Source organism: Lutra lutra, chromosome 13 (assembly GCF_902655055.1).
Source record: "Lutra lutra chromosome 13, mLutLut1.2, whole genome shotgun sequence".
Lineage (NCBI taxonomy): Eukaryota > Metazoa > Chordata > Mammalia > Carnivora > Mustelidae > Lutra > Lutra lutra.
In genome coordinates this window covers 9,721,916-9,745,333 of record NC_062290.1, presented here as the reverse complement: position 1 = coordinate 9,745,333, position 23,418 = coordinate 9,721,916, and the positions used below count along the sequence as shown (strand labels likewise).

At 45.6% G+C, this 23,418-nt stretch overlaps 2 protein-coding genes across 3 annotated transcripts in view; one reads left to right on the top strand and one right to left on the bottom strand.

Annotated features, from left to right (window-relative positions):
• Nucleotides 1–23,418, top strand: part of DMRT1 (doublesex and mab-3 related transcription factor 1) — a 109,793-nt gene that overhangs the window by 33,304 nt on the left and 53,071 nt on the right. For both annotated transcript variants that reach the window (XM_047698938.1, XM_047698939.1), the window contains exon 3: nucleotides 11,051–11,334. In XM_047698938.1, coding sequence (XP_047554894.1) covers nucleotides 11,051–11,334 — 284 coding nt within the window. The remainder of the gene's footprint in view (nucleotides 1–11,050; nucleotides 11,335–23,418) is intronic.
• On the bottom strand, nucleotides 5,162–6,550 carry LOC125083044 (syntaxin-7-like). The gene is given in 1 exon segment (XM_047698940.1): nucleotides 5,162–6,550. A coding segment is annotated over 1 exon segment (786 nt). The 5' UTR covers nucleotides 6,412–6,550; the 3' UTR covers nucleotides 5,162–5,625.

Sequence of the window (23,418 nt, the reverse complement as noted above, 5' to 3'; positions counted from 1 at the left end):
GGGAAAAAGGAGAAATTGGCTCAAGCACATTCCCTGCTTTGTGCACAAGAGTGACGTGAGTGAGCCAGCAGCAGCAGAACATGTACTTGGAAGGCTGGACTTCATCTCTCCCTCCCTTCGCATACTTTGTGTTTTCCCACAGCCTTGGCCAGTCTGTCCTTCTGTGTGTTTGTCTCACACTGTCCCTGTGAGTCCCGCAGCACTTTGTGCCCCGAGGTCCCATACAGGTTGCCTTGTGCACAGTAAGTTTCTTATGCTGAACATGAATTATGTCTCCATCCGGGGAAGGTGCCAGCAGAGGTGATGGTCCCTTGTTCATCATCACAGACACCTATTACGGGACAGTAGGCACACGGCCCCCTCCATGGTGAGGTCTCCCGCTGCACCAGCTCTGCTCTCCCTCTGCAAACCCACCCATACCCTTGTCAGGATGGCAAGCTTGTGTTGGAATTGTGTGTGTGCTTAGAGGTTCCAGCGGTCAGCTCACAGGATGTCTGTTCTCCCTGTGTCTTTCTCCAGGTTCTCCCCTTGATGGGGAGAGACCGGAAACATCTCTCAGGGTCTCTCCATTATTCCTACGTCTAGGAAATGCCAGGAGCTGATAATCTGGACATAGGGGTAGCCCTGCTGACAAGAAAGGTGTAAAAAAAAAAAAAAAAAGCCAGTTGCTGAGCAAGTCTTCTTATCCCAGGGAGGTAGCCCTGTTGTCTTCCCAGTTCCCTGACAGGTCATCATTGAACACAGTCTTAAGACCTTAATTTTCCTTAAAAAATAAAAAGAAATAGAGGAAATGACTGACACTTTTTCTGTATCCTCCTCATATTCAGCACAACACATTAGATGGGTAATTTTGAGATCTCAAACTTAGCAGTGAACAATTTTGCCTGGTGGGTAACTCTTAGAACCAGAAGCTAAGTAAGACAGGGACCATGCAAGGCATGGGATCATGAAGAAAAATAAAACCTGCTATATGTAAATGAACCATTCTCAGTAAATTAACTGAGATGACTGTGAATCATAAATAGTCTTATTATTTGTAAACGGTTAATTCTGGTTTTCTGTACGATCTTTCATATTGGAAACTGGGGTTTGGTTTTGTCATTAAAAAGGGAGTCTGACTCTTGGTTTGAATGTAAAGGACTCAAAGTGCAACAACTCTGAGAATCTTGACACTAGAGAAGAGTAGAAAAAAAAGCCTTCATATACCTTAAAATGAATTACTGGTTAACTACTATTAATATGCCATGGGCCCGGAGACCAGCATATAACACTGCAAGATCAATACGGGTATTTATCAAGTGTGGGTATCGATCTCTCATGAAGGAGTGAATCATATTTCAAGCTGCATATGTTAGTGCAAAAAAAAAAAAAAGTAGCAGAGGCATTGGGAAGCCTTATCAAAGAACTGGCTGGGTGGAAGGTAAATGTACTGAGCTACGAACACAAGCATGGCAATAAAAAGGGATCCAGTCTGCAGGCAATATTTCCGCACACGTCTCTGTCAGACGGATGCCATTGGTCATTTTTCCAGGTACATGCTCCTCTAGCTCCTTCTTGCTTTCTTAGTTGTTGCATCCAGTCCTGCTGACCTGTTTTCCTTCTAGCACAAATTAGTACTGTACCAGTAATAAATACCAGCACTGAAAAGGTCCAGCTTCATTCTTCCATTGATATCTTGGCAGAGGACCTGGAGGTTGATAATTTTTACAAGAGACTGCTGGTTAAAAAAGCTACCACATTGTCTTGGGAAAGCACAAGCTGCTGTGTTTTCTGTTATTACTAATACCATTTTAAGTCATCTTGGCCGTGTGTACTCTAGAAAAATAAAGTGAGATCCAGCTTAAGAATTTTCAGCAAATTCAGTAAGATGTTTCCCCTGTCTTTGTGCTTCATCATCCTGGCCATGCAGTTAAAATGCCCCCATCACAGTGTGTGTCAGGTATGGGGCTGGGCAGGAGGAATTCACAGCGTTTAGATCAAGTCTGTGGAGCCAGCTGCCAGTGTTTCCTTTTTTCCCCCTCTATGGCTCAGAAAAGTGTTAGGAATAGCTTATTAAGAGTTCATACGTGGGGAACCACTTTTTGAATATATACATACATATACATTTCAAATCGTGCATGGTTAGTTTATATGAGTTTTGTGATTTAGGAGTAATAATTCTGCCTCTGGGTTTATTGCCAATCAGTAGTGACACGTGGCCCAACCGACCAGCTTTGACGACGACGTCCCAACGTTCCAGACAAGGTCTCTAGTTACTCTTTTGGGAATTAGGCTGGAGCGGAGGTTGGAGAGGTGGCATGTTCTGCTTCTGTTCTTACTCTTCCCCAGTCCAGGTGAGAGCTCTGCTCTTCACAGGCTGGAGTGTCACGTGATCACTTGGCAGCAGAGCAAGGGTCTGACTGGGGAGCTGGGTGGCTTCCCTGGGTGCCAGGCGTCAGCAGTGTAACTTGGTTGTTTGATGGGAGTGCCCACAGCACGGACGAGCCAGGGATTTCTGGGTATTACTGCAGCCTCCCTGTACAAGCTCATAATTAACCCTCCAGGCCCCGACTGTTTAAAAAGTCTAGCATAGCCTCACTTCTAGACCATCTATTCAGAAGAAACGATTCTAGTGTAGTCCATTCTCCTGTCTCCTTATTCTCATAGATCTGTTGTTTGTGCTTGGATCACCTTTCCTAAAACTTTTTTTTTAAGATTTTATTTATTTGATAGAGAGAAACACAGTAAGAGAGTGAACATAAGCAGGGGGAGTGGGAGAGGGAGAAGCAGGCCTCCCGCTGAGCAGGGAGCCCGATGTGGGGCTCCATCCCAGGACCCTGGGATCATGACCTGAGCTGAAGGCAGATGCTTAACAACTGAGCCACCCAGGTGCCCCCCTAAAATGTTTTTATGTTACTCCCTCACTCTGAGAACCTTCATTGACTCGCTATAGCTTGAGAAGAAACCAGAAGTCCTTGGCTGGCCTCCACGTTTGAGGCTTTCCATGGTTTGAGCCAACGCAACTTCCCATTCTCATCACCTGTGGGCCCTTGACATCAACGCTGGACTCCTGCCAGGCTCATCTGGGCACTGTCTCTGCAACACTCCTGTGCTTCTCCTCCTTCATGACCCTGTTGCTGTCATTCTCCTTCAAGTGTGTCCCCATGCCATCTTGTCTAAATCCCCATCCTGGCTCCCATCTCCACTACTTTCGCTGATGGTGACATCTGCCTATACTGTCATTGTGGCAATGAGTTGAATGCTTTGTAGATTTCTCAATCTGTGCTTATTTTCCCAAGTAGATGGCACATTCTTTTTTTTTTTTTTTTAAGATTTTATTTATTTGAGAGAGAGAAGGTAAAAGAGAGCACGAGTGGGGGATGGGGAGGGCGGAGGGGGAGGGAGACTCCCTGCTGAGCAGGGAGTCCAACATGGGGCTGGATCCCAGGACCCTGAGATCATGACCTCAGCCGAAGGCAGATGCTTAACTGACTGAACCACCCAGGCACCCCTAGATGGCACACTCTTAAGAAGAAATGTAACATTTTGAATATTTCTTTGTGCCTTTTAAGACCAAAGCAAATCTTTGAACATAGTTCTAAGATAACAAATGAATGAATCAAATATAAATACAAAAATATAATTTAAGGTCAAGAATAAATGACTTCTATATTAACTGCTCCTCTTGATTTTTCCAGAAGCCCTATGTAGAATATTAAAGTTTTCCAAAGGGGATAGATGCTCAGATGGAGTTAAGCTTTTGAGGTTAGAAGACACGAAGAAAGGCTGGGTGGAGGCTGAGAGGATCGGAGCCTTTTGGCAGCAGCACACACACCGCCTGCGATTGGGGCTCTGCAGAGATTTCGGTGGGAGTCGCGTTGATTTGCTTCCTCTTTGGTAGCCAGTGAGGAGTGTCACAATAATGCAGTCAGGGGTCACATCTTTAGGGATAACCTGTGGAGCAGTTGCTTTGAATCTTTAAAATAGACCAGTGATTCTTGATCTTTGAGTGCGTCGGAGCCTCCTGAGGACTTTGTTAAAGCTCAAGATTGCTGGGTCCAACCTTCAGAGTTTCCGATTCAGTGGGTCTGTGGTGGGGTCCGAGAGTGTGCATTTCTGCAAGTGTACAGGTGGTGCAGATGCTGCCAGTGCAAGGACCACACTCTGAGCGCCGCTGGATCAGACACCTGCTGTATGATGGATGTTTATTTCAACCTTGGGAAATTTCCATGAACTAGTAGCATGCGCATAAAGACTGGGATTCCTAAAGCTGTTTTTAACATTGACCAAGAGTTTTGATGTGAACTTGAAAATGAAATGTGTGATTTATAAGATACAGTGTTTGGTAGTTCCATGTGTCCTTAGAGCTTTTTTTTTTTTTTTTTTTTTTTTTTTCACTTTTAAAATCATCTTTATTTTGGTTGCAAAGATACAATTTACTCATGTAGTATTTTATTTGTTCCCATTTGAAGTCTCATAGCTTTGCCATGTAAAACACTGACTTCACTATCAAACTGCTATGTAAGAATGTTATAAAATACAAACTGTAAACTAAGATAATCCTCTTTACAGTATTCAGATTAGTGCATTAAAACAACATTGATTTAAAAAAGCAAGTGAGTTAATTGGCAAAGATCCAAGTTGTTTTCTAATGAAGGAAGGTACAAAATGGTATGCAAGGTAAACATTAAATTTTAAGTGTTAGTGCTCAAAAACAATAATTCTGGGAAAGTTCCTTCCCCAAAGTAATTCTGATCCAAGGATACACATGTAGCCATTACTCTAAGGGACTTAAGGTAATTAATTTTCCACAGTAATAGCTGTGGAAGTACACAACAGAATAACAAGGTGGAATCTTCAGATTCCTAATGCAATAGGTATGGATTTTTCATACTCTTCCTTCAAATTAAACATTTATAGTGACTACACATTCCCCAGCAAACATCAGACTTACACAGGGCCTATGTAAAAACAATCTATCCTTCGTATTTTACTAGGCAAACTACAGCAAATGCTTAATATATACACATCGGGAGTATGAGATACTCTAGGAAATTATTCACTGATTTCATTTAGAGTAAACAAGGGTCTTAAGAGAAAACCAACAAGAAAAGTTAAATAGGTAATTTGTGCTGCTATGAACCAGGGAAAACAAACAAACAAACTAAACACCACAAACAGGTATGATAATTTTTTTTTAATTATTGAGAATATTTCCTCTGCTGGCCCAAATCGAAATTAAATTTGAGATTTTTAATTGAAGGAACCCAAATCTGGGTATACATCACTCTGTGAGAGACAGACACCCATGAAACACATGCACACCTTTACATTTACTGATTCCAATAACTAAGTCAACAGGTAAATAAATTATAAGTGAAAGGCATCTACAATGTGGACAAAACCTCACAGTTATTAGATTGAAAAGTGTGGAAGTAATGCCAGCAGTCATACTGAGAAAAACTTTCAGTGTTAGAAAATACCAGATTGAATCCAAAGGAAAATTTCCTCCCAAATGAAAATAATGAAGTCTGGGAGCCATCCTTTATGGAGTAAATTAAAAATAATAATACAAAAGCCCCATGATTACAGGAATCTTCCTAGATAATTTAGAGAATGTAGTGCAATAGCACGCTCCTTTATAATTTAGCCTTTGACTTTCCATATGATGAGACCGAGAATTACAACTCCGATGACAATGATGAAAATGATGATGCACAGGGTTTTTCTGGATTTGCGCTGATATTCTGCCGCCCTTGACAGCTGCTGGTTTGCCTGCTGAACGTGCACGTCCGCATTCTCCTCGTTGGCTTCTATGCTGTCTATCACATCTCCTTGTTCATGGATCATCATCCCCAAATCTTTAAATATTTCATTAATATCCATAATGTCAGCTTCAAGTTGCCTAATAGAAGATTCTCTCTCCTGAATAAGGCGGAGGTCGTCCTCTGTGATTTCTTCATCCTGCACCTGCACCTGAGGTTGAGCTTGGCTTTCCCAGGATACAAGATTCCTTTCCTTGGAGCTATCCTCAGGAAAACCACCGGACACTCTGGAGCTGGCTCTTACTCGAGCAACAAACTCTTTCTCTTTCTCTGCAGCTTACCTCTGGACCTTCTGAAAATTTGTCAGTGATGTTGTGAATTCAGCCACTAAGCGATCCTTCTGTATCTTCCTTTGATGCTGTTCACTGGGGGTGGTGGGCAGAGAGCCAAACTCTTTAATGTACTTATCCGTTTCCTTGGCAAGTTGGTTAGTATACTGCTGCTTCTGTTGCAGCTGTTGCCTCAGTTCAGGTGAATCTTGAGGTGTTCCAAGTTGATTCAGACTCCTCTGTATTTCCGCAGAACATTGTGTGATCTTCTGGATGTTAGAAGAGATACGCTGGGCCAGTAGAGCAGGGTCACCACCAACTCCCGGAGTGTAAGACATAGCTGATTCGCTTATTCACTAATTTCATCAGATGTTGGCGGGCTGGACAGTTTTCTAAGCAGTCACCCCAACCTCCTCGGCTTCATCCTTCTCCTCCTCTGGCCGTGGGCACCCACGGGCCCCAGAGCCCCCCGCTACGGTTCTCAGCTGATGGGCGGTGGCACTGGGGCTCCCAGTCCGCATCCCCCTAGAGCTTTTTAAAGTGTCACTTTTTGTTTTTTTCTTTAAGAGAGGAGGAGAGAGAGTGGTGGATGAGGAGCAGAGGGAGGGGGACAGAGAGAAACCTAAGCAGGCTTCATGCCCAGCCTCTCACAACTCTGAGATCATGACCAGAGCCACATCAAGAGTGGATGCTTAACCAACTGAGACACGAGGCATCCCTGAAATGTCACTTAAGAGTAATTAAACATTTTAGGATTGGAAAATATTAAGGCATCTTTTCTTAAGGAGCTCAAATGATTTTTATTATTTGAATACTGGTATGAAATGAAGCTTTTCCAACATGTATCTTAATTTATTCTATAATCTGAAAGAAGAAATAAAATATGGGTGGGTGGGAAAGTGATGGCATCACTAGCTAATGACAGTCTGCTATAGCAAAGCAAATCCTTGCTCTGACCTGACATAGCATGTCATTTGAGGTTCCCTTTGTAGTTTGTTCAGTCTATCTTCTTGTTGCCTTGAGAATTATTACCAGCATCATTTTGTTGCTGGGTAGAGCTGAGACCTGCTAAAAGATCCTGACTGAGTTGTGATGCAGAAATTCATGAACCCATGTCCGTAGAATGCTAGTGTTCTTGGGGTTCTATTTAACTCTTTGCCCACTAAAGTACTTTGTTTTCTGTATTGAGACCCTTGCTTTTGAAGGGCAGGTCATAAGGGGTATCCAGGTTTCTCACTGCGGGGACACAGATGAACATCTAAAATGCCTTCCTAAATGTCTGAGACTGTGTATGGATGTCCCATCACTGCTTGTGACTGAGTGGTTAAGACTATGTCATTCATGATATATCAGATAAAGGGCTTAGAATCTAAAACCTATAAAGAACTTATCAAACTCAACACCCAAAAAAACAAAAAAACCTTGTCAGGAAATGGGCAGAAGACATGAACAGACATTTCTCCAAAGAAGACATACAAATGGCCAACAGACACATGAAAAAAACGCTCAGCATCGCTTGGTATTGGGGAAATACAAATCAAAACTGCAACAAGATAATACCTCCCACCAGTCAGAATGGCTAAAATGAACAACTCAGGAAACTAACAGATGCAGAGAAAGGGGACTCTCCTACACTGTTGGTGGGAATGCAAACGGAGGCAGCCACTCTGGAAAAGAGTATGGAAGTTCCTCAGAAAGTTAAAAATAAAACTTTCTTATGTCCCAGTCACTGCACTACTAGGTATTTATTCTTGTATCCCAGAGGATACAAACATAGTGACTCAAAGTGTCATGTGCACCCCAGTGTTTATAGAGCAATGTCCATAATAGCCAAACCGTGGAAAGAGCCCAGATGTCCATTAACAGATAAAGAAAATGTGGTATATATACACATATACACACACATATGTACGTACATATGTACGTACATACATACATACATACATACATATATACATACAATGGACTAGTATGCAGCCATCAAAAAGAATGAAATCTTGCCATTTGCAATGACATGGATGGAACTAGAGGGTATTATGCTAAGCAAAATAAGTCAGTCAGAGGAAGACAAATATATGATTTCACCATGTGGAATTTAAGAAACGAAACAGATGAACATTGGGGAAAGGAAGGAAAAATAAGATAAAAATAGAGAGGGAGACTAACCATATGAGACTCTTAACTCTAGGAGACAAACTGAGGATTGCTGGAGGGGAGGTGGGTGAAGAGGCTGGGGTGACTAGGTGATGGGCTTTAAGGAGGGCATGTGATGTAATGGGCACTGGATGTTATACCCAACTGATAAATCACTAAATTCTACCCCTGAAACTAATGATATGCTATATGTTAACTAAATCGAATTTAAGTAAAAAATTTTAAAAAGTATATGTCATTCATTTCTTCTCTGATTTAAATATCCATACAATTTGTCATTTTTGCAAAACTTAAATTGCTAATTTAATCAGGAAAACAATGAAGACACAACATTAAACACTTGAATTAGCTACTGAAACCCACCTGTTATGGTATGAGTTTGGTGTTTAAAATAAGAAAAAGTAGGGGAGTTCAGGAGGAGAGAATAGGCATGGGTCTTCTCTCAATGCGGTATAGAATAACAAAATTGGAATTTCTCATCTCACCATCTGGGAAGAGGAGAGAAGAAAGGGAAGAATTATAATAAAAATTGGCTTGACAGAACATTGGCAGGAGCTTAAGGGGATGGATTTGATGTTCTTTGAGAGAAAAGAGACGTTAGCACTGACTTTAAAATGAGGTTGTAAAACAGAACTTGTACCTTTTTTATATTTTCTTCTTCCCCTTCCACATTTAGCCAGTGGACATCTGAGCATCTGCTCTGGGCCATGTGTTGACTCTGGGGAATTTCTATCCACTGGCTTCTCCCTGCTTATCTATGCTCAACCCTTTTCTGTGGTTTAAAAATGAGATAACATCTTATTAGGAGCTTCTCTGTCTTCCTCACATTTATTTTGATGCCTGGCTACTTGGAAAACCATTACGCCTTACTCCCTTCTGCAAATACTGACCGCTGCATGACCTGCACTGCTAGATACGGGGATGCGCGGGTGAACCCGGAGGCGTGCTGCCTGCTTGCTGGACCAGCACTCTGGTGAAGAGAAGGCTCTGTCCGTGCTCATGTGGTCTGTCTGTCTCATTGTTTACTTGTTCCTCCATCTCTTGGAAGCTCCTACTCCTTCCACTGTGCAAAACCCACAAGGCCCTGAAGACTTAACTAGTCCTCAGTTGGTCTTTTCCAGAACGGATTTGCTTGATGTCTTAGCTGCAGTTGACAAGCCATCCTGGCCCCTCCAGGATCCCCATCAACTTTGGCCTGTGTGACGTTGTGTTCTTTCCTCCATTCTCCCAGTTCTACCCCCGGATCCCTTCTTTTCTCCCCGAACACACTGTTTTTTAACAACTCCCTCCTCCTCTCCCCAGAGGCAGCCAGCACCTCCTGGGTGCCCGGATCCCTGCTGTCAGCCTCCTCTCTGCCAGGAGTGCACTTTCTCCCCCTCCCCGGTAGTAGCCTGCATGTGCCTCCAGCGTCTCCTCTATTCAGCAGAACCTGCCCCCTCCCTCTCCCCAGACCACTCCTCCAGGTCTGCCGAGTTGTCTCCCCACGCATGGCATAGGTCCCTCACTTCTCTTTGCAGACTTCAGGCTTCTCTTTCCTTTGCTTGTCCTAAGACTGCCATCAGGTAAATCACTCTGCAGCACAGATCGGACCATGTGCTCCTGGCTTGGAAATCATCTGAGGTCCTGCCGCACCTGCAGGGTCTGAAGAGGCTTCCCCACCCCTCGCTCCAGCTCCACTTTTTCCCATTCCCTGCACCCGGTTCTTCAACCCCACCGCCCTGTCCAGCACTCCCAAGCCCTCCCCCTTTCCTGCTCCCAGTCTTTTGTCCTTGTTTACACCTCTTTCTGCTCCTCCATTAGAGGGCAGCTGGGGTACAGTTTTTTCCCCAAGATCTCTGTAATCTTTTCTAGGCTGCAGGTCATCTTCCCAGTCTTTGGGTTTCCATAAAAGTTTCTGGGTCTTCCTGTGTGATCATTCTTGCTGTTGTTTGTAATCCCATCACATGTTTCACCCTGACTGCAGACTCCCTGGGGAGGGGCATCCTGACACCTTGCGGCCATTTCAGGCACGTGGACCCACTCTTTGAACATTGTTTAATGGGTGTCCTTTGGAGAGATGTCTTAGAAGTCTGCTTGTTGATTGCCATCGACACAATTTAATATCTAGACCCAGGGTTGAGAACCTGTAGCCTTTAGGCTGCTTCGGCCCAATGTCTGTGCTTGTGAATAAAGTTTTATTGCAACACAGCCACTCAGCAACCGGACATTCTGCAGCTGAATGGCTCACAAAGCCTGAAATAGTTAGGAACTGACCTTTTACAGAAGTTTGTCTCCCCCAGTGTATACTATTGTCCAGACTCCTGAAGGATACAGTATCAGCTGTGGAAGGAAGTAAAGGAAACAATGTTTGCTTCAACTCTTAGCCTTTCACTTTGGCTCTTTGATATATCAGTGTGACTACCATAGTTAGGGCAGTGGGATTTTTCTATTTATTTAAAGTGAAGTACAATTAATTTTGTTGTAGAAATGATACAGACAGCCAAGTTAACTAGAGTTGATCTCTAATTTCTTGAGGTTAGAATAGGATTCTCTGGGGAGAAGTTAAATCTGGTCAAGCTTTACATTAGTAAAATGTTTTTGGTATTCTCAATAAAAACTGACCAGCAAGGGTTGCCCAGCTGTGTTACTCGTTCCGCCAGCCTTAGACACTTATCCTGTATTTCAGCCCTAGGAGGAAGCAGCGTGTTCCAGACCCTTCCCCTACCCCTTTGGAGATGAGGAAGGCCATAGGTCACCAGGGTTTCGAGTTAAAGTTTTGTGGACCACCCCCCTACCCCCGCTCCCGCATTTAATACCTTATGGTCTTTTTGTCTGTCTTTCTAGAGGGACGCATGGTCATCCAGGATATTCCTGCTGTCACCAGCAGAGGGCACGTGGAGAACACACCTGACCTGGTGTCTGACTCCACCTACTACAGCAGCTTCTACCAGCCATCTCTGTTCCCTTACTACAACAATCTGTACAACTACCCGCAGTACTCCATGGCCTTGGCTGCGGATTCCTCTTCTGGGGACGTGGGAAGCCCCCTTGGCGGGTCCCCCGTGAAGAACAGCCTTCGGAGTCTCCCAGCACCTTATGTGCCTGGGCAGACAGGAAACCAGTGGCAGGTAAGACATTACCCAGAGCAACTGGATGTGTCGAGAGCACACACAGACGTACCCATGACCAGCTCACACATGTGTGTACACGTTATGCCAATGCTGTGGAAAGGGGTTCACTCTCCCATGATGTCATGTGACCCCAGAGGTTGGCTGCAGGGATTGTAAGGGAGTATGCTTGTATACATTTGTGTTTGAAATTTTACTTTTCTCATTTTTAACTATCATTTTACATAAAGACCCTGTTGGGTAGAGTCAGATTCACAAGGGGTTCACTGTGAGGTCTCTCCCCCTCCAGGCTCATCCCTACTTTCTTTGAGCAGCTTAGAACATGGTGGGTGCAGCCTTCTGGCTGGCAGTAACATTAGTGATGAATTAGCACCTCGGGAGGGAGAAGTTTTATCATCTGTATGTTTCTGTGGAAGCACGGTAAGAAAACGAATTGGGTCATTGTCATTCTGGGCCAAATTGTTGGTTTTTTGTTTTGTTTGTTTTTTTTTTTAAAGCTGGAAATGAAGATCATCAGTCATACTCCGTGTACAACCAAGAACTTTTATTTTTTTTTAAAGATTTTATTTATTTAATTGATACAGAGAGATAACTAGAGAGGGAACACAAGCAGGGGGAGTGGGAGAGTGAGAAGGAGGCTTCCCGCTGATCAGGGAGCCCAATGAGGGGCTTGATCCCAGGACCCTGGGATCATTACCTGAGCCAAAGGCAGATGCTTAACGACTGAGCCACCCAGGTGCCCCTAACCAAGAACTTTTAAATTAACATCTCAGATAAAAGAAAGCGTTTTGCATTGTCAGGAAAGGAGTGTTGTACCAGAAGCTGTCATGCTCCTTCAGCTTTAACCATTTCAATCCTGGAGTATGTGTGAGGCAGGTGGAGGCAGGGAAAGCATTCCCAGGCTGGGTCCCCATGCTGCAGGAGTGTGGACACACAAGTGCTGACACTCACCCCTGCCAAGCCCCCTCCGACCTCGGTGTTATGATTGTGGGAGAACGTATTTTGGGTATGTTTACCACGTTCAGGCTTTGTCAGTGGGGCTTCCAGCACAATGGACAGACATATTTGGGAGTTTAGGGCAAATCTTTGACCTTCTTATGTGCACCTTAAAAAATGTGAGTTGAACTTTTCCTCTGAGCAATTCTATTCTATTTTGCATTTCTTAGGTGTGGGGAAGTTCTTAATATTCACGCTTCCCCACTTTGTGGATTCTCTCATTACACTTCGGGATCAGACTTCTTCAGCCCATCAGTATGTCTGCTGTAATCTGCTGGGCTACACATTTTCATGTTTTCCACACATTTTATTTTTTAGAATCATACTTTTTAAGAAGAGACCTTACAGCCTGTGGGTGTGCGAACTCAGAGTAATACGAGATAGAGGAAGTGCAGTGATTTATGGATCAGTCAGCCTGGACCCCTGCAAGTCTGTCCACATGCCGGCTGGACTTTATTATTAGGGGCAGGTTTTAGGTTGATTTCTATCAGAGACTCTCTTCTCTGGAAGGAGAAAGAAGTATCTTATAATTCTGAAAAAAAACAAAACAAAACAAAACAAACAAAAAAACAAAACAAAACAAAACAAAAAAAAAAACAGTGCAGCCTGTAGATTCCCGGGAAGCAGGGACTACTACTGAAGTGTCCTGGTTTCCTGGCTACTTCCAGGCTTTAAGGATAAAGTAGGAAGGTGAACCTGTTGCTTATGAGAAAACAGATGAGCGAAAAACATCTTAAGTGTGTTGCGAGAGAAAGCCGGCGAGTTCATGATCAGCTTTAGAGTGAAGTCCAACATCTACTTCATCAGATTCGTTCAGCAGGCGTCAGATGGCGACTGGCGCATGGCGCTCGACACCCTAATGCTGCTTCTTACTCCATCTGGAAAAGCCGGGAAGGGGGTGGCAGAGGTCTTGGATTTCCTTGGAGGACTCTTGCCAAGTCCCTCCCTCCCAGGGACAGCCAAGAGGAGACGGGCTCTGTCAACCATCTTCCTTGCCTGGTCTTGGAGAGTCATCTCAGGTGCTATGTGCAAGGAGAGAGTACCCCGAGGGCACGTCCCTGCACCCTGGCTCGCAAGGCGGGAAGGAAGAACCGTGCCCAAACTTGCTTCATCCTGTGGGGCCAGCCAGCTTTGAGGCTGCTCATGCTTTCCCTTGCACCGCCACCTATGGAGAGAGGTGTCCCTGGTTAGCTGCCCAGGAGAGATGCCAAGACATCATGTAACATAGGAGTTTATTTTCCCAGGAGGCTGGGCTTAAGCCTTTTTCTTTCCTAGCCAGTCGCCATTGGTAATCTGTTCTCATAAAACGAATCATTTTGCAGAACCAGATCCTTTTCTGATGCTGTAGTTGATTCCCATTCCTCTTAGTAAGTAATAGCACCAGTGATGACAGCCAGCGTTTGCTGACCAGTGAGTCCTCCTCATGGCCTCAGGAAGCAGATCATGTTGTCTCCTCTTTAGAGAGCAGGACATTGAGACTCAGGGCTGACTTAGCCAAGGTCACACAGCCACCAGACAGGAGAGCTGGAGTTCTGGCTCCACAGTGTTTCTCAGCACTAGTTACCGTTGGGTCTGCCAAAATCTCAGGGCCACAGGAACGACCATCAATTAATATGAACATTAAGGCCACCCTGTTTAGTTCTTTTGGGTTTAGAATTTCTACCTAAGTGCTTTGCTTTTCACTGGGGATCTTCTTGGAATGCTCTTCTGATTTTCTTTCTTCACTCATGGAGGTTGGAATTAGGCAGAAACTTCTAGAGCGGTGTGGGTGTGTGCTTACTTCAGATGGCTGAGAATGGGACCTCTGAAGCTTTCCTGAAATATGCCATCTTGGCAGTTAGTGTTTAAAATATGCTGAGTTCCCTGCTGTCTGAAAGTTGTTTTTGGAATCTGCATACAACTTTCCTTTGACTGTGATTATCAGTAAAGCATATTTAGGCGCACCTGCAGTATGTCTGTAACCTAGAAAATGATCCTAATGATTGCGACAAGGGGACTTGACCATTTGGCTTCTCCATTCCCTCTAAGTCTGATACCGTAGGAGTCTGGATTAACCTTATAACCAGATAACTGGATAACCTTATAACCAGCACAAGCTTGACTTATAACTTTGGTGTGAGACCTGCAAAAAGTAGTTCTCTTGGAAATAAATTCCTAACTTCTAAAATGCAAGAGCCTATAGAGATGCAAGCCGTCAGTTTGCAGAGTGGCAGGTGACCATCAGGCCAGTGACGATCAGAGCTGCAGTGGGTCCTATTCGGTTCCAGTTCAGCCCATCCTGCTGCAGAGAAAACAGAGGTCTGGAGCAGAAGGGATTCACTCCGTACCCACAGTCAGTGATGGCAGAGGCCAGACTGACAGCTAGGTCTGTTGGATTAGAGGAACCTGGGGTCTCGTGCTGGAACATCTATATTCGTTTCTAATTTGTGATTCAACTGTTCTTGAAGCTTTGAGCAAAATACAAAACAGCCTTTGAATCTCTGTGTTTTTGTCTGTGAAGTGGGCATAGTCCTGCCTTCATTGTTGCCTGGATACACAGAGGTAGTGCATTTGCAGTGAGGAGACTACTGCGTGGGGAAGCTTCTGGGCACACCAAGGGCCATGCCAGCGTGAACCACAGTGACTTGTTTTCATTAAGCATTATTTTTTAAAAATCTACGCATTTTTAGTCTTCTGTTCATATGTATTTTATTTAGTTATCTCAGATCCCCTCGGTAACAAGATACAGGATACATAAGGCACGTTTTAGTTGCTGTTAAAAGACTGACATGTGAGTAGAGGCCAAGTATGAACGTATTGGGAATAATTTTTATCAGGGTTGGGGAAGAAAGAATGTGTTCCACTTAGCAAAGAGAAAACCGAAAGCGTAGACAACGATTATAATGATGCAACCTATGTTTAAGATGTGTAAGTTATAGAGAACTGTTAATTAAGTAGTGAAGACCTTTAAGCTGTTCTTACAAGTAGTACGCATTCTTGCTATTTAAAAGAACTGGATCACTCACTCCTTTTGTTTTTTTAAAAGATTTTATTTACTTATTTGACAGAGAGAGAGAGAGAGCGAGAGAGGGAACGCAGCAGGGAGAGTGGGGGAGGGAGAAGCAGGCTTCCCGCTGAGCAGACTCGATCCCAGGACCCTGGATCATGACCTGAGCAGAAGATAGACTCTTAATGACTGAGCCACCCAGGCGCCCTGGACGACTCACTTCTTAAACCAAGTTGTTAGGGCAGGCGTGTATGGAACAGACATCTGAGCTCTGGCCCCACAGTTTCGGGAAGGTGCCCTGGCTCTGTTCTTTGGGCCATGCCCTGTGCCCTCCTGGTGGAAGCTTCCCAGGGGAGGGCAGCATGTGGGTGCTCCCAAGGCTGTCATCATGTTCTTCATCTCCTTTGTGGCAGGTGTCCCACATGTGCATCCGGAGAGCCCCGCGCTAGCCTCTTCTGTCTGCGTCTTCTCTTGGTCAGACCCTGGCTCCACCTCAAGGGCCCAAACCTCTGGCAGCATCTCCTCTGTCTACCTTCTTTTTCTTTTTTTTTTTTTTTTTAAAGATTTTATTTATTTATTTGAGAGAGAGACAGTGAGAGACAGCATGAGCAAGGAGAAGGTCAGAGGAAAAGCAGACTCCCCATGGAGCTGGGAGCCCGATGTGGGACTCGATCCCGGGACCCCGGGATCATGACCTGAGCCGAAGGCAGTCGTCCAACCAACTGAGCCACCCAGGCGTCCCTCTCTCTGTCTACCTTCTTGACTTGCTGCTAGGAGCTGACTTCCTTCCTCACTCCTCGCCAGAGCAAGCCACCGTTCTGTTTGTTATCCTCCTCCCCTTGTTGCTCGGTGGATCAGTGTGTGTTGACGGAGCAGCACATGTTTCTCAACAAAGAGCTGACTTTTTGACTCCTAGAAAGAACTGACAGAAGTGCAGATCAGCATCATTTTTTAAAGCTAGTCTTCTAAGAGATCAGTAGGGAGGGCATTGAGTTACTTGCAGAAAGAAATCATTGACTTTTTATTGTAAAGGTGAGGCTTCCGGTAGGTGTCCCTATAAAATCAAGCAAGCCACAGATATTTATTGAGCACCTATTAAATGCAAAATCTACTAAAAGAAATAGAGCAGCATAGTAGGTCAACATCCCAGCATCTCAGCCCTCTTCCGTGTTCATGCCCTGCATGCTGAGAGCTGCTGTAATCGCCTCAGGGTCTGCCTCCAGCCTCTGGAGATTTGTGGCCCAATCACAGATTCCTGTCCTGCTGTGAAACAGGAATAACATTTGTGACACTGGAACAGACTCACGATGAATGGCTAGTTCCGCTGACCAGCAGCTCAATTTCACTTCTGCATTTAATTGCCTGCAAAAGCTGTTTATTGCCTTGTGCACTCCTCCACAGCAACATTATCTCTTAAATAAACATGTTGTACCAGGTTGACAAGGGAGAGGTACATATCAAGTGAGCAGAAATAAATACGGGAGGACTCAGAGCTGTACCTGGGGTCTCCTTTCTGTCCCTCTGGCAGGCGGCCTCTGGATTGCTTTGCAGAAGCTGGGGCCGCCAATGTGTAGACTCCCAGGCAGACTCCCATTTAGAACACAGTTCTGGTGTGGTCACAGTGGCAACGCGGGTGATTTCGTTCATTCAGGTGGTTATTTTGGGCCCAGTCTGAAGTGTCTTATGCTGTGTATGCTGATGCCTCTCACTGGGTGTGTTCGCTTATTAGATAAGCAGGCACGGAGAGCCTGCTGTGTGGTAGGCATCCGCCACTGAATCAGACAAACATGCGAAATGCAGGTCTTGGGGTGGAATCCTGCCGTGGTCACCTGGACAAAGAGACAGGAACTTGAGGGTCATCTAAGTAGCCCTGAGTTTGAAACTGAGCTACAAGCGAGAAGGAAAGCTGATTCCGGCATCTGGAGCTTGGAGCTCGGAGAAGGTGCCCCTTGTGAGCATTCCTGGGATGGCCCTCTAGCACCTTCCATGGGTGGGGGAGGGGGTGCAGCAGGGCCTTACAGAAGCCCCTGTGCTTTGATGGTTTAGGTCCTACAACAAGCAGCCTGATGGGGCCCTTTTCACACTGCCTCCTCCTTTCATTCGAGTTGCTCAGCATCAGAACAACGTGTTAGCTAAAAGATTAAAAGGAAGTGACTTCTGGAGCTTGCGCTATGTGGGGGCAGCGAGCGGCCCCTCCCCATCTTCTAGAAGTCCCACAGGAGGGCCCAGTGGGGGTGCGGGTGGCTTAAATTTGGTTCTTGTTCCCAGGGAGACTGTTCTCATTAACAGTCAGTGTTTTAAAATACTCTTAAACCTAAAAAACAGTATGTCAGAGAAAAGGAAGTAGAATGCAAAATCCACGTCAGCTTTTAAGATTTAACAGACTTGAGATCCATTCTTTGTTTGCCTCAGGCCACCAAGCTGTACCATCAGGGACCCCAGGGTGACGCACATCTGGTCACCTCAGATTCCAGGTTAGGTCTGAGCTGAGGAGGCCGAAGGGATCAGTGGAACGCGGCTGGGTACAGGGGAGCCAAGACCCAGCACTGGGCCCTCTACCCTTGGTCAGGGGCTCTCTCCCCAAACAGTCTTGTGATTGCCGGGCTGCCTGCTCCAAACTGTCCCATGCCAGCTGGTAAAACTAGCCGACGCTTCTCCTCTTAGAGCAAGCTGGGTATTGGCCACTGTCTGTTGGCGGGTGGACGCTGACTGCCTGTTTTCTCAAGAAAAAAACTGGCAAAGTTTGCCAGCACACACACACAAGGAGAGTTTATGAGAGCAGATACCATTTAAAATATTTCAAGCAGTTTCTTTCCTTAGGAAAAGGTAATTACAGTAGATTCAGTTATTTGCCTGAGGCTGTTAGTGCTAACAACCTTTATTTGGTTTCTTAAAGGGGAATTAGAGAGATGTAAATTTATGTTGATTGAAAGTGTGACGGGTTCTGCTGAGATGGGGTATATTTATTTCGTATCTGACCACTTCTGTGAAATCTGTAGTTTTGATCATTTTGTAGTTGCTTATTTTGGGGTATCCAGGATAGACACAGAAAAATGTTAGCACTGCCGTTTCCCCCCAGATGCCCCCAGTTCTCATATATGTTCCTGGTGCATTATTCAGTTCTGATACCTGCAGCGGATATTAGAGTGATCTTACTTGTCTGGGAATGTGTCTAGTGCTTCACTGTCCTCTGTGAGGGTTGTTGTTACCTGTGCTGATTTTCACAGAGAAACGAGAAAAGAAGGACAAGGGAATTTTTCATAAAGCTCAATTATTCAATTCAAAAAATTGCTTTTAGGGGCGCCCGGCTGGCTCGGCTGGTAGAGCATGCAACTCTTGATCTCAGGGTCGTGAGTTCAAATCCCACGCTGGGTGAAGAGCTTACTTTAACAAAACATTTTTTTAATTGTTTTTATTGAGACTATGCTCTCCAATGTCTTGTGAAAATAAAATGATTCTATGAGGTGGCAGGATTTCTTTTTGTGTAAATGCCCTCACTCAGCACCATCCCTGCCCCTCCCTGTCTCTGTCTCTTCTCCATCTTACTAGCCTGCAGTCCAGAGAGAGTCTGGAAACCTCTGCGTCAGTCACTGTGTGTCACCATGACAACAGCAGGGTTCCCTGGGTCTTCAGCTGCTGCTTTTAGGGATTGTGTCCACTTTACACGCTGTTTAACTCTTTGCAGGCAGAGTGGTTTAGTCTCTTTCTTCCTTTCTGCGGCAGCTCTGTGAACACCCAGCATTTTGTGGGACTCCTTCCCACAAACCCCAAGTAGGCTCTGCTGTCTGGCTCGGTGAGGACTCAGGACTCGGCCAGGTCAGAGGGTCAGTCTCAGAATCTTCTCTTTAAGGAAACACAGAAGTCCCCACAGACCTCAGGAAGTTTAAAGCCAAAGGGAAGGCATGCGGCTTCTCCAGGTTTGGGGCTACCTTGCCTTTGCTGTGAACTTCCCCCTTCAGAGGCCTGTCAAATCTTCGCTGCATTTATACCTCCTCCCAAGATTCTTCTCTTGGAAGGAGAGGATAATGGCTCCGGCCCTCGGGGGCCTTCACAGCACAGTCCTGCTCCTGTAGGCAGCAGGCTTCTGTTGGCCGCCAGCCCCCAGGGACCACGGAGCCCTGAGGCCTGCATGAGTGCAGCCCCTACTCCCTGCCTCTCAGCAATCACCAGCGATGGGCATGGCGGCCAGCATCTGGCATTTACTGCTTCCTTCTTGAAGGACTTGCTGGTTTGTCTCACAGGTGATGAAGACTTCGTGGCCCGAGCACTTCTGAGCCTGCAGTGAGGGCAGTGTGGGAAGGAGTGGTTCGGGGGTGGGGGGTGGCTCTGGGCCTGGAACAGAGCTGAGGGAGACAGTGGGCATTTCGGAAGCTGACCCCAGACAGATGGTGAGAGGTGGGCTGAGGGTTCTCTCCTAAGGGTGGCAGGGCACAGGGCGGGCATTTATGCCAAGTGTTTTGGTGCAGGTGTGCACCATGACAGAAGTGCAGATGACAGAAGAAAATAGAAGTGGCCTCTGGAAACCTGGCCCCAGGGGGCGGGCGGTGCTGACCAGGGGCTGGGCCCTTAACATCCTGAGGTGCTGTTTGTCAGCCTGCAGGGAGCAGTCCGGTAGCATCTAGGCAGCCCCCATGTTTAGGGGGGCTCAGGTGTTTAGGAACCTGGGAAGACTCTGTACATGCAGGTTCATGTCCGTTCTAACACAAGTTCAGTGTCACCTGGACGGAGCTGGAGAACCCTGCACAGTGCTCGTGTGTATCCCGGGGACTGCTCTGTATTCAGTCGGGGGCAGAAAGAAATACATTATCGGTCTGTTGCAAGATTTTTACACAACCTGATCTCTGACACAGTAGCACCAGGTTAGTAAAGAATCCAGTCATTTGGGGATTCTGTAATCTGCTTGAACACCAGATAATTAGATCACAGTTCTTGAAAGCTTTCAGGTTTGATTTGGTTGGGCTGGTGGCCAAAATCTTAACTGTTTATATTTGCCCTTTTAGCTTACATTTTTTCCTAAGCATATGTGAATGTGATACAAAATCAGCTGCTTTTCAGAGTGTTTAAGTACATGGCTGGGTGAGTTTCAAATTTCTTGAGAGCTCATTTTATATGGCTTGCTAAGTGTCCCTCGTTAATTGAAATAAAGACCGAAATCAAGGGGGAATGCATGGGAGAGGCTGGTTTGCCTATTTTTAGAAAACTGTATTAGGAATATGACAGTAGAAAGGTTGAAAGAACAGGGTCACAAAATATCTCTGGGGCACCTGGTTGGCCGGCTGGATTGGTAGAATGTGTTACTCTTGATCTCGAGGTTGTAAGTTTGAGCTGCACGTTGTTGGGTATACAGATTACTTAAAAATAAAATCTCCATTACAGAGAGTGTATGAGAAATGCATTCACCCATTTCATCATTACCATTCATGTATTGAGTCCCAGCTCTGCCCCCGGTGCTGTGCTAGCCTCGCTCTCCAGCCCCATGGACAGGTCGCAGGGAAGTGGATTACAGGAGAATCAGAGGACACACGAGATTCTCAGATGCTGCTGTGACTGAGCCTGGAGCTCTCCTGGGGAGGGCTGTGGAGATGTCGTTCCTGTGTTCCTGTGCGGTGGTGTGCAGGGGCGGGGTGAGGCCGGGGTCTCATCACCGCTGTTGTTGAGAACGGCCACTGGATGGTGACAGTTCAAAGCAGATTGACTTAAACGAGTTTTACTACATTTTTTTTAAAGTCATTTTAGAGTAAGAGAGCATGGGTGTGGGGGAACAGGGGCAGGGAGAGAGGATCTCAGGCAGACTCCCTGCTGAGCACAAATCCCAATATGGGATCTCACAAGCCTTGAGATCATGACCTGAGCCAAAATCCAGTTGGATGCTTAACCGACTGATCCACCCAGGTGCCCCATGACTTTTATTAATTTTTAACAGTTCTCTGCAGAGAGTAGACCCCCGTACTGAGCACCCCCAGGACAGGTTGCTCCCAGGGCCCTGTGGGCATCACCCTGGTCATGCACAGTCTCTGGCGAGCGGGTTCATAAGAAGACAGAGAAACCGGGGAAAAGGGATTATGTCCTTATTTTGTTTTTTCACATCTTTTCATCTCATTCCTTCTCATGAGCATTCTTCTTGGCAGTTAGTCGTTCTTATCAGCCAGTCCTGGGAGAATGCAGGAGGACAAAATAATCCCATCTTGAGTAATGGTATGGGCTCCAAAAAACGTGAAGGCACATCCTTCTCTCTCGCTGTTTTTCTCTCACTCTCTATGTAACAGTGGCAGGGTAGCATCTGGAGTAGGGTTTCCAAATTTTTAAGATTTGAAAAGTAGAAAAAATTCAGAGAGGGGAGTTTTCTTTCAAATACCAAGCAAAAGGTCCATATACTTAAAAAACTTATGTATGTGGTAAAAAGGTTTGTCTGTCTCCCTCTTTTTTAGCAGTTCCCTGGCATACCTGGGAAAGGGCACCCCAAAAGAGGGGTCCTGGAGTGTGACCATTGCCGTCCCACTAGTGCACCCACAGAGGGAGGCCCCGTTGGGGGAAGGGATGGAGAAGGTGCAGCAGGACAGGCGTTAAACAGCCTTAGTCTGAGCACATCATATCTGCTGTCTGTTCACCCCCTACAGGCAGCCCTCAGGGATCGCTACCACATCTGTGGGTAAGAAAATGGACACTCAGGGAGAGGAAGTAACTTGCCAGGATCACACAGCTGCTGAGCGCGGGGTTGGCTTTGAGCCAAGGTTTACCTGACTGCAGAGGGCACATCTGTTCCCTTATATCTCTGCCTTCCTAGTAGGGCAGCCCACATTCTTGGTTTTCCTTGCAAGAAGCCTTGACAGGTATTATATGATGTTTTCTTATATCTTAGGATATGTCTTATCAGATCTTAGAGGATGTAACATATCTTAGGTGCTGTTTTCCGAGACCGGTTATACTAGAGAAAGTGGAGACTCTTATGTCTGCCTAGGATTAACCAAATTTAAATCTCGGAGTTTATTGTCCTTAAGCATGGTTCTGTGGCTCCCCATCCTGTCCCCTCTCCTGCCACTCCCTCTTCTGTGCACTTCAGGGAAGCAGATTTCTGGTCATTCTTGTGTCATTTCGGTTACTTAGAGGTGGGCTGTCCGTCATAGTCTTGGAGTGGCCTTTCCATACCGCTGACCCAGGGGGAGCTGGGCGGACCCATCACCCCTCAGCAGCCTGCATTTGAATTTTTCATACCAGCTCAGGTGAAGTGTGTATCTGTGTGTGTGCTCACGTGTAGAAGCAGGCCCCAGACAGTCTCACCTTGCCCTCCGAGCAGTCTGTCATGTTCAGTACTCATAAGATACCCTTCACACTGCTGATTTATGCTAAAAGTATCCTAATGTTTCTGACAGCTCATGTGTGACGTGAATATAATCCATATTTCTTAGAGCAGCTAATCCAAGTGGCTTATTTCCCGATAATGCTGATAGGGCTATATCTCTTGATGTCACAGCCGTTGAGATTCTGATGGTAACATATTGTTTGTGGGTCACTAGTTTCGTCTAAAACAGCAGGTTGGAACAGAGTAGCAAAGGTTAATTAAGTTTGTCCATCAAGATGGGAACGGATATGGATGCCGCTAACGCTTTCGGTCCTAAAATCAAAGTTCCCAAATGTGTGATTATAGGCTCATTTTCCTCTCATTTTCAGACGTTCCCCTCCACACAACCCCTACCAAAAAGTTTCTTATTTGATCTTGAAGCAGGGAAAACACGGAAGAACTGGTAAAAACCAAAGTTAGTGAGGAGGTCTTTATAATCAGCAGACATCTTAACTTACAGCAGGCAGGGCGGCTAGGATTAGTGGAGAGGCTTCCAAGGTGGACTTGCTCTGTTTGGATCCTGCTTCTCTGTTTAATCTCTTTATGAGTGGAAGCCTGTCACTTCATCCCCCTGAGCTGTTGATTCTTCTTATGTTAATGCTTATTTAACTGTGCGGACGCCAGGAGAGCACAGGACAGGTCTCTTCTAGCATCTCTCAATGAATTTACTCAATTTCACTTTCCTTTCCTCCTCTGAAAGTCCATTCATCCTGTGGTCAAGAACCAACATTTTCTCAAGAAAGTTACTTTAAGAAAGTCGCCA